This window comes from Halichoeres trimaculatus, unplaced genomic scaffold (genome assembly GCF_033239565.1).
Source record: "Halichoeres trimaculatus isolate MK-OKI-2021-1 unplaced genomic scaffold, fHalTri1.1 fHalTri1_scaffold_14, whole genome shotgun sequence".
NCBI classification, from domain to species: domain Eukaryota; kingdom Metazoa; phylum Chordata; class Actinopteri; order Labriformes; family Labridae; genus Halichoeres; species Halichoeres trimaculatus.
Genome location: NW_027437192.1, coordinates 30279290 through 30290371, shown reverse-complemented (window position 1 = coordinate 30290371; position 11082 = coordinate 30279290). Strand labels below are relative to the sequence as shown.

Here is an 11082-nt window from a genome sequence, read left to right as displayed (position 1 = left end):
TGGTGTCTGTTACTTCCAGAGCCAGCCTCAAGAGGATGCCTTACAAACTGCAGATTTTAACACCTTCACATTGGCTTGTGTTTTTAGACCAGAGGTTGCTGCTTGGTTTGAACAGACCACAGGCAACAATAGTTGCCACACTCTTTTTTTCTTCTGGACTCTCTTGAAGTGTTGGTCTGACTTTGGGTAGCTAATTTAAGTTTTTAAATGAAAGTATAATATATATTAAGTTATAAAAATATCTAATACTTGGTTATATTTATCTTTTTATTTATTTGTTTTTTTGCTCTTATCTCAGAACTCAGCCTTATTATTGAGCTGTAACAGCAAATTTCTTTTCTCTTTTTCTTTTGAGTATTTTATTTTCTTATTTAATTCTTTTGTTTTGTTTAATTTTGTTTTTCATTTTGAGTTTAAATGTCACCGCTTGTGTGTCCTTGTTAATATGTTATGATTTAGTTTTTTCCGTTTCTTTTATTTATTTATTTTTAATTGTGACATGTTCTTTACCTTTTTTAATGGACATAGGGTTTATTATATGCTTTCTTTATTATTATTATTATTATTATTATTTTATTTTATTTTATTTTATTTTATTTTATTTTATTTTATTTTAATTTAATTTAATTTATTTTATTTTATTTTATCTTATTTTTTCCTCTTCAGACAACACTGTGTGTGACTCCATAGAACTTGAAAAAAGCTGAGGTCTGATCGATTGATCGATAAAAGGCTACATGTCGCCATGGAAGTCCTCTGCTGACCAGTTTTCTTCTTCTTCTCTCCAAGAGGCCGTGTTGTGCAGCTGGGGGTTCAGTATGTGGGAGAACCAGCAGACAGCATCCCTTTTTATTCCTTCCCACACCGCGGTAATTATACTGTCAGCTGTGGACGTCAGGCAACGCAGAGGGCGACACAATAAGAACAGAGGCAGAGGGGCGTGAAGGCCATCTCTTGGCGTCAAGCCTGTAATTTTGCGTCTCAAATGATCATGTAAACTGAGCCAAGTTGTTTCGCAGCAGGACCGTCTCCACCTCACCAATGATATGATGAAGCTTTGCAATAAGCAGGTGCTGACAAGCTGCTTTTTTTGGGAGGGCTAGAGGCGGGAGAACAGGAGATTTTCAACAATGATTGAGTCTGTCTGCTGGGTGACAAATGGAGCGACTGTAGGAGGCACAGCATCCCACCAAAACACCTCTCATCTATCGCAGGGAAACTCTGTGATCGCCTGCCTCTAAATATAATAAATGAGGCTGACGTGGGAGCGATGGAGCTAAAAATCTGAAACAATCTGTTGTCTGAAAGTGTTTAAGAGCTGCAGAAATACCGTCCAGGAGCAGGTCTGAGGAGAGTTACACAGAAAACCTTTACTAAAGTCAGGGTTTAAGAGAGTGCTGATCCAAGTTTAACTCTTCAACAAACATTAAGGACATCACTGTGTTAGTGAGCTGAACCTCAATCTTCATTTATATCCTTTGAAAGTTACAAATCCTGACAGGATGTAAAGTGTTTCTCATGACATCTTCCTTTTGTGTACTTCATAACAAACCTGCTGATGCAGAAAGTTATGTAACTTATTATTGAGAACACTTTTTAAGTCATTAGTCATTACTGGGTTGAATGGATTGTTCAGGTTTTTATGGAGTGGGACTGTAAACTGCAAAAATGCAAGACTGAGTGAGGTTTTTTGTCCTCTCTAATTTTGGTAAAAAGGTCTTATTGGACTTAATAAAAAGCCATATTCACTCCAGAATTCAATTAAAATGACATATTTCTGTTAATAACAAGCAAAAATGACACCTCAATGGTTTGTAATAAGTTAAAAAACCTGCCAAGGGTGAGGAAAAATGTGTGTATATATATATATATATATATATATATATATATATATATATATATATATATATATATATATATATATATATATATATATATATATATGCATATATATATATATATATATATATATATATATATATATATATATATATATATATATATATATATATATATATATATATATATATATATATATGTATGTATGTATTTTTCTTCCATTGGCAAATTTATTTTTAGTCATTTCAAGCATATCTGCAAATTCTTGTCTTATAGCATCTCAGAATAATACTTTTTTCTGCCCTTTTTAGTTGAATGTAGCTTTTATTAAGTCTGATAAGACACTTTGAAACAAAAAATAAACAAATAAAAAGTAATAATAATAATAATAATAATAATAATAATTATAATAAAATAGGACTAATGTTTTGAATTCTTTAAGTGTAGGGGCTCCTTTCAATAGTTCGCGCATAGTTGCCACAGAGCATGCTGGGCCCCCCTTTTTTTTTTAAGAGAGTTGCCAATGAACCATAATGTGAGCCAAACTAACAGCTTCTATGGTGAAGTCAGTGCAATGATATAATTGGTCTATAGCTAAGTCCCGCCCTCAAACGCAATGAGCCAATCATAGTGCATTTAGCCATTCCCAATCACTCAGACATTCTCCACCTGGTCATCCTTTGAAATGCATTGCAAAAAAAGTCACACACTGAAGAGAGAAAAGTTTCTTCTTTGGATAAAGTTGTGCAGCAGAGCAACATCATCTCTGTGTGAATCAAATGAAGAAGGATGTCTCCATCTGCTCTAAGGTCAGCTGACATCGTATCTGAGGCATCAGATTGTGACTTTGCTGTAAAAAAATATAAAGTTATCTTTAACCCTAGAACCACCACTGCAGTCTGACAGACTCTGTGGGATTTTCTCTAATGTTAGCTAAAGTTAGCCTAGCGTTAGCTCCTAGCTGTGTTGTTCATCCTGTCTCTTTGTTTGTTGGGAGTTCATTGGCCTGTTTTGTTCTAGTTTTTGTTCTTTGGTGATAGTTTATCATTGTTAGCTGGTGTCCAAAGGGCTTTAGTTAAGCTAACATTAGCTTCTGGAGCTTAAAACAAATAAATTAAATTTCAAAACATTTAGCTCAATTTCAGATCATGCTTTTGAGATTTGAAAAACTTAAGATTCAGTTTCATAAATCTAAGCCTGTACCCACTAATATAAAGGTAAAAAAAAAAGAGTCATAGCTTTCTATGCAGACTGCAGTCATATGTGAGCTGCCTCTGACTGAATCAGAAAGGTCCTAAAATACTGATGCTAAGTCCCACTCATTATACATGGACTACAATGAAAACCTTGAAGCGTTTATGTCTTATTTTCTGTAAAACATGTTGGCTTATATTTAAACTGAGCTTCTTTCATCCGAAAAGTCCAGATTAATGTCTTATTTCCAGATGTTAGAAGACAAATATTTCAGTAAAATAACTTGTAAAGAGTTAAAAAAAAACCTGCCAATGGGGTGAGAGAAGTTCTAATTCTTTTTATTTGACCAAATCTTAACAAGCAAACTTATTTTAGTCTTTGTATTATAATTTATATGGGATGTCAGCCTGTATCGAGTAGAAATCAAGGTCCAGATTTACTTTTTATTTGTTTTCTTTTTAATTGTGTTCAATTTTATCATTTAGAAATCTAAACGTTTGGGTGCAGCCAACCTGACTGAGTTCAATGGGAAACTGCATCACAAAGCTGGCAGAGCACTCACTGCAAAAACTGATGTCTCACCAAGTGTTTGTGTTTTCCTTTAACAGTAAAAACATTTAGAAAAGATTTTCTGTCAAAAATTTAGGAGTAAAAAATGAAGCCTGAGTTGCTTGTAAAGAATTTTTTTGTAATCTGCCATTGCTGTCCTGTAATATCTCGAAATGAGACGTTTTCCTTGACTTGTCAGTTGATCAGACACTTTATAGACACAAACGCTGGCTAAGATTCAGTTTTTGATCCTTGAAGCTTCTGAGATACTGCTATTAAATCTCAAACATGATAAAGGAACTTTCCCATCAGAGGACAAAAAACTTGGGCTGTTTTTGAGCTGAAATATGTTTAAACTGTAACTGTGCATTGATCTGTGATTTTGTAACAGGTGATCAGATTAAAGCAGTTTACAGTGTAGAGCAGAGGAGTCTAATCTGGTCTTGGGTTATTATCTTGTGATTCCGCCCCCCTTCCTCATCTCACACACACACACCACACACACCACACACAGCGTCATTCGAGGTCAGGGCTCTCTAGGACAGAGACAAATTGATTATCCTCCTTTAAAGTTTTATCTGGAGCATTTTTCAGAATGACTTCTTAGTTTACTGAGCTAAAACCATAACAAACATCAGTACAAGAATAAAAAAAAATCCCTACTCATGCTTAGATTAACAAAGCATATATTAATCTGATACATACACACCTGATCGATATGTGAAGACCAGTTGAAAAACTGCACAAATTTACATTTTGAACTTTTGAATCCCAAAAGGCTCTAAGTAGAGTTTCAAAATGCAAAAAGAAGTAGGAGTGACACCACAAAAAAAAAAAGAGTGAGCAATTTAATGAAAACAAAAATTGAAGTGAAATATTCTGTTCATCAGCTGATCAAAGATTTAAGACCAAAGCCTTGTTAAGTCAAAATCTCCTCAAAAATGTGGATTTAGTATCATTTCCTTCAATGGACCAATGGAGCTTCAGGTTGGTCAGGGGTGTCCTCCACCACTTAGAGCAATGTTAACAATACTGGGTCCTTTTTTAAAGTTTTTTTTTTTTTTTTTTTTGAGCTATGGTCTTTAAATTTTGGTCTCACTCCCATTTCTTCTTCTTCTTCTTCTTCTTCTTCTTCTTCTTCTTCTTCTTCTTCTTCTTCTTCTATTTCAAAACTCTACTTACAACATTTTGTAGATCCAGCAGTGCAAAATTAAAATTCTTGCAATTTTTCAACTGGTCTTAAAATGTTGAACTTTTAAAGTTAAAGGAAATTGGCAGAAACAATAAGAGACAGATCACTTTCATTTACCTACATTTTGTTTGCAACACACACACAGTTCATAGGATTCTCAATCTGGCTCTGCTGAGCTGTTGTAAACACTGAATCATGGTGAGGACGCCTCTCGAGCAAAAGAAGTCTCTGGCACCATCTAGTGGTCAATCATCTGACAAATCAAACATTGCTTCATTTGACTTCATCGTGGTTGGGTTTGAGCAGGAATCACCTGATGTAATTTTTTTTTATATCAGTATGAAAATGAACTGTGCATGATGAAAACAAACTTTGAGAAAATGTAATAATAACTTTTCATGACAGCCTGGGTGAGCATACTGCCTGCCTCTAAGCTGGAGATCACCAGAGATCCCCATGCTGCACCGTGACCCTAATCTGCCTAATAACATTATGGTTGCTAAAACCTTCTCCAGCTGCAGCGTCACTCTCTTTGACAAGGTTGCACGGACATTTCAAACCCGGAGACGACAAAGAAAAGATCCTTCTCTGCACTCCACATTTTGAGGATTCAACCTGAGCTGAAGCAGGAGATGTTTGCCAAACCTGTGAGTATGTTTACTGCCGTCTGATAGTTTGATTTCTTCGAGGTGTTCGTCAATAATGGAGCTTGTTGGTGTTAGTTGAGGGAGAAGTGAGGAGATGTGTTTGTCATGAAACAGCTCTCTGAAGCACAGTGTTCATGTTGTGTTACAAACCAATGAGGAGCTTATGATCTTTAACCTCTTTGTATTTCCACAAGTTAACAGTAGCTCCTTGTATTACTCTGACTTTAAATGTTCAAACTCTCCTGCATCCTGCTGCTCAGCCTCAGCTTGTTCATCAGGGTATTTGAGGAATATTTACTTCAGATTTACAGATTATAAAAATGCACGTCTCTGCCTTGTAGTTAGACTTTCAGAGATGTTTTGGTTTCACTTCCCTCCAGCCTTTCTAAAGGGTTTGTAAGTGTTAACTAATTGCTTAAGTCAGGCTTAGTTAATCCCTCACAAATGCTCATTAAAACAGTAATAAGCAGTTTTCAGGGGCAGCTGCTCCCTCTGGATTGTTCTTTGTGTGACTTGTTTTGATTTTAAAGGGCTCTCAGACAGCCCACCCCTGACAGACCACTAGACAATATATAGAACACTGCATCCCAAACTCCTGAGCCTGTGGCTATTTACGAGGAGGTTATATTTCCTTTAACCTCCGTCACAGGTTGACTCTGTTGTCTTTTGAAGCTGCACGGCAGAGCAGATAAATCAGGTGGGCAAAAATACTATTTAAAAGTCACTGCTACACTGCAGATTATCCACCAGCTCACATTTTCGTTTATTTATTTAGACATGTAAGATATATAACTTAATTTTAAAAGTGCTCAACTTAAATTACATCTTTAAGTTTACAGTTTAATCTTTAATGAGCATGAGTATGCATTTTTTGCCTTAATAAGTCAAACATTCTTAAAATTCAGTTATAGAAAAACAACAACAAAAAGCTGTTGAAATAAGCTCATTGGTCAGTCTCACCAAAAGTCCCCTCAAAATACAATTTGTTTACAATAAGTTACACCCTCAAGATGCTTGATTAAAGACTAACACAAAAAAGGTAAACTTAAACACATTGAGCCAAATGAATGACTCAAACTTAAAAAAAAAAGAAAAAAAAAAAAGAAAGAAATGGAGTAGTAGTGGGAAGACAGAACAGTACAGTTACACATCCTAAAGCCCATATTTATGGGCATTGAATGGATGAAAAAAAAAAAAAAAGAAAGAAAGAAAAAAAGAAGGAAAAGATTATTATTATTTTTTTTGGTAAAGACAAATTTTGTTTTAATCAGAAATAATAAAATTAAATAAACTTAATACGTAGTAAATATATATATGTATATATATAATTTTATTTTTTCTAATATTCAGATTACATAAAACATTTAATTAGAATTTGTTGCTAATCCAGTATATGTAACATAATTGTGCTTCAGGAGGTTTGTTTTCAATTAGTCTAATTAAAATAAATAAATAAATAAATAAATCAAGCATTTTCTTCTTGCTTTTACTCTTAGGAATACTTCTCAAGGGCCACTTATATCTCAAATTCTTGTCAAATAAAATCAACTTGCTTCATTGGCTTCTATTTTTTTCATGAAATTTAGTCTTATGTTTCTCTTCTTAAGGCTCCTCTTGGTAAAGTTATTCACTGATTCTCTGATTAGAAGAAATAACTTCATTTTATGACTGTGCAAAGTTATTGTGGGCCATGTGGGTATGATTTATGAGCGGATATGATGTAAGTATTCATATTCCACATGACCATATAAAGTTAACTTATGGAAAAAATTGTTGTTTAATTTTTGTAGGAGTTTCTTCAGAACTTTTTGGTGCAGCAGAAGTCTCTGCATTTCTCAATGTAATTTAAAAGCAATAGGCACTCATGTGTCTTTTCAATCTGTGTAATCCAAGCAGCAACAATAGCTGCTGCGTTTTTTTTTAACTTCCAAAACCTCATGAAGTGTTGGTTTGAAATTGGGTAGGTAATTTCAGTTTTAAAATGGAAGAATATAAAAGTTGTACTACTACTACTGCTACCACCGCTAAATAATAATAATAAAAATAATAATAATTTTAAAAAATCATACATTTTTCTGTACTGTCTAAGGAATGAGATATGTACACTTATGTTGCAGGGAAAAAAATTGGGATTAAAAGGGAAATCAACAAAAAACTATTTGATTGTTCATTATTGAAAACATGACCTTTAATTCAAAATCCATGACTCCCTCTCTTACATTTTCTTGAGGCACACACTGAAAAATCTTGGCTGCTGAATTGCTAGTCAAGAAGACAAAAATAGCTTCCGATAGGCTAGGAAAAATTAACTAGTTATGCTTCTTGCATTTAGACTTCATTTTTATTTCAAGGAACTCAAGAGGAATATTTTCCTCCCTCCATTGGCAGATTTTTAATTTATCTAATCATTATTGTTATTATTTTGATTTTTGTGTACTTGCAATTCAGGCAGCATTTAAAAAATATATATTTTTAAACTTTTTTTTTTTAGTACGTGCCAAGAAAATGTAGTTCATATAAGGTCTAATAAGACTTTTTTTTTTTTTTTTTGAATAAAAATATGACATATGCTCTTTTAGTTTTACATTTTTTCAGAGTACTTACCAACAATTACACCACTGCACTGACTGAATGATGATGATATTGGAAAAAAATTAGAGAGTACTATCTAAGTAGTATTGTATTGTGTGTAAGAAAGCAACACATTGTTGTTTTTAAAGCACCCGCTTTCAAACTCTCAGGTCTACACACTAATCTGCCATAAATTCATGAACTGTTGCCCTGATGTTCGACAGTTACCTTCTCCAGAAGGTGAGCTGTCCAACTCTTTCTTGGAGGGATTTTACCAATTAACTGAAGAGCGATTAAAAAGATGAAGCAAGCCAAACGGGTTTCCCGTTGCCAAGTATCCAAAGGTTTTCCTTGTCATTGGCTTATTACAAGTCTATAAAGCACAAATAAAGGATTTACTAACTCAACCACAGGCTGCCTTCAGGGTTAAGACGAGGATAAGGGTCAGGGCCAGCTGTAAACAAATAAATCCTCCCAGGAGAAGTGCACTGGATTAATCGGATAAAGCATTAAGCTCCTGATTGTTTGTTTGGTGATTAAGATCACCGTTAGCTTCGGCACAAAAAAAGAACCGTTCTTTCTGAAGTCAATACCAAACTTTAAACAAGAACAAAAACTTTAAAGACAGGCTCAAACTTACAGCAGGTGAGGTTGTATTAGTTAGAAACACATTAACACTCAGTGATTTGTTTAATGATACAGGGTTTCTCTTTGTCAGGGGGCTCCCCAGCAGGACCAAAGGTTGACCATCCAGGTTAAAAATAACATGCTGCATCTGAATGGCCAAAACGTCCGACTGGAGGCTAAAAACGGCCGCAATTCAAAAACACCTGGCCTCCATCTGTCAGCAGCACATGGGAAGGAAGCAGTGGGTCAGCTTACGGGCTGCTTGATGACCCAGGAGGGCACGGCACAGTTGGACTCGTTGCAGCTCAAGTCACCGCGGCCTGAGTTAGAAAAGGAGGCTGAGAATCAGCCGCTGAGGCGCCCTCTGAAGCTGGCCCCTCTGCAGCTGACGGAGGAAGTGAAGGAGGCTCAGAGGCAGAAGCTGAAGTTTATCCAGCAGGAGGGGAAAACAGTGACCGAGCCCAGGAAGGTGAAATCCTGTGTGAGGCACAGGCTGCTGAGAGCTGCAGAAGGCCCCTCTGCTCCACTCAAAGAGAGATTCACGAGACCCCAGCTGATCCGCACCAGCCCCACTGAGCAGGCTGGAAGCAGACTTCTGGAGGATGTGGTGTGTCATGGTACCTCAGCTCCTCTGTGCAGCAAGCCGGCCCCTCCTTCACTGACATCCAGAGCAAGAGCACGAGGCACATGTGGCGCAGAGGCCGTAAGACAAAACCCAAACACACTCCAGGAGGAGACTGGGGTGAGGCGGCAGAGGCTGAGGAGGGCCAGGTGCCTCGAGGAGGATCAGTGCAGCTCAAACACGACAACAGTGGGATCATGTGCTGATAAAATCAAACTGGCACAAAGTGCACAAAGCAAAGGGCAGGAGGCAGAGAGGGCAGCGAAAGGCCAGCTGCTGCCTGGAAAAGGTATCAGAGAGCCTCTCGCAGAGTGTGGAAGCATCCGGAAGAATCATCAAGAGGATTGCAGTCACAAGTCTGTGAGGTGCACTCTGAACCGGCAGTCGGCTGATGGTGGAAGCAGTGAATACGCACTGGAGGGTGTTAAGCCAAGCGCTGCCAACTGGAGATTAAAGAGGAGAAAACCCTTGATGACAAAACTCAACAATGCAATCCCTCTGGAGCGCCTCCAGCTGTGACAACATCATCCTGTCTGTCCGCCTAGCACTTTGTTAAATGATGTCATACTTAGAGATGTTAAAACAGGAGTACACACAGATATTTAAAGGATGCATAGTTGATGCAATTTCCTTAGAAAAAGTCCAAAAGGAAAGGGATGAAAAGTCAAAAATGTATAAAAACAGCCATCTTAGCAGCTTATCCTCAGTCGAACTGGTCCCATCTGTAAAACAGAGACTGGCTCAGTCTCAAGGTCAGTAATGTACTCCTGTATCCCCAAAATATGAAGTAAGTCAGTAAATAAAAACATTAAGCAACATTTAATAGAAGTGTGTGCCAACTCTCTGTAAGTTATGGATCGTTCCATTTCCGAGATCTGAGTACCTGCTGATTCAATTACCCGGAGCAGACACAGCACAAAGAGAGGCTGCTGTCACATCACAACAAGTCAGATACGTCCCAGCATGAAAACACTGCATCAGACAAAGCCGGGATAATCACAGGGTTATTTAGGGCTTTCTAAGTGATCTTGAAATAGTCTCACTTCTGCCTGTTAATAATCCGTGATCTAGAAAGAGATTATCAGCAACAAAAGGGGTTATTTCTAGATGTTTTATCTCTGTTTCTGTGGGTTGGATTTAAGCAGAACATGAATCCATTCACAATCCATAGACTGACAAAGAGATCAGAGCAGAAACGGCTAAACAGGAGAGTGATAGAGCACGGGCTAAGGGCTAAAACATGGATTAAAGATACTGTGAGGAGGATCTGTTTTAATTGAACTCCCCCGCCACCCTCTGGCCTGGCGTCTCAGGCACACTGTCGTAAATAACTTTTAGTGAGGCGTGTGTTTATTTTGGAATTGAATGGACATCCAGTTGAAACAAATTTCTTTGTTTAAGTCAACTTTTTGCTGAATACAACGCTGCCCGGGTAAGGTATTTATCAGTACAGTAACGTAGTTTGAAACATGACATTAACAGGGATATTGTAGTAGCCAGCTATATGTAGCGCTATCGGCAGCCCGGTGCTCTGACGTATCTGTAGGCTAACATGACAACAAGTACACACTGTCAGTTTGTATGTAGTGTTCTAGCTGTTTATATTAAGCGCAGCTGACAGCCCGGTGCTCCAAGACATGTCTGTAATGTTAGTGAATCCTGGTTATGTCCTGCCACTCATCTACCCATCAGAGCTAACATAACCTCAGTCTTCATTTTATTGATAGACTCTCAAGTTTGAACAGACCACTGCAGAATAACTGCTGACTGTGGGTTGGTATGGACATTAGCACAAACAGATTAGCTCCTGTGTTAGCCTTTAGCTCGTGCTCTATCTATCT

At 37.1% G+C, this 11082-nt stretch overlaps 1 protein-coding gene across 3 annotated transcripts; it reads left to right on the top strand.

The window, feature by feature from the left end:
- The first annotated feature begins 2542 nt into the window (after positions 1-2542).
- LOC141803345 (uncharacterized) lies at positions 2543-10134 on the top strand. Of its 3 annotated transcripts, none has more exons than XM_074687312.1 (3): positions 2543-2648; positions 5290-5421; positions 8711-10131. In XM_074687312.1, exons 2-3 carry the CDS (start codon positions 5407-5409, stop codon positions 9758-9760), a joined length of 1065 nt encoding a protein of 354 aa, XP_074543413.1. In that variant the 5' UTR covers positions 2543-2648; positions 5290-5406; the 3' UTR covers positions 9761-10131. The 3 variants fall into 3 exon arrangements, with proteins under 3 accessions (XP_074543413.1, XP_074543414.1, XP_074543412.1); XM_074687313.1 differs by having other exon boundaries at positions 5180-5421; XM_074687311.1 differs by lacking the exon at positions 5290-5421 and having other exon boundaries at positions 8711-10134.
- The last annotated feature ends 948 nt before the right edge of the window (positions 10135-11082 follow it).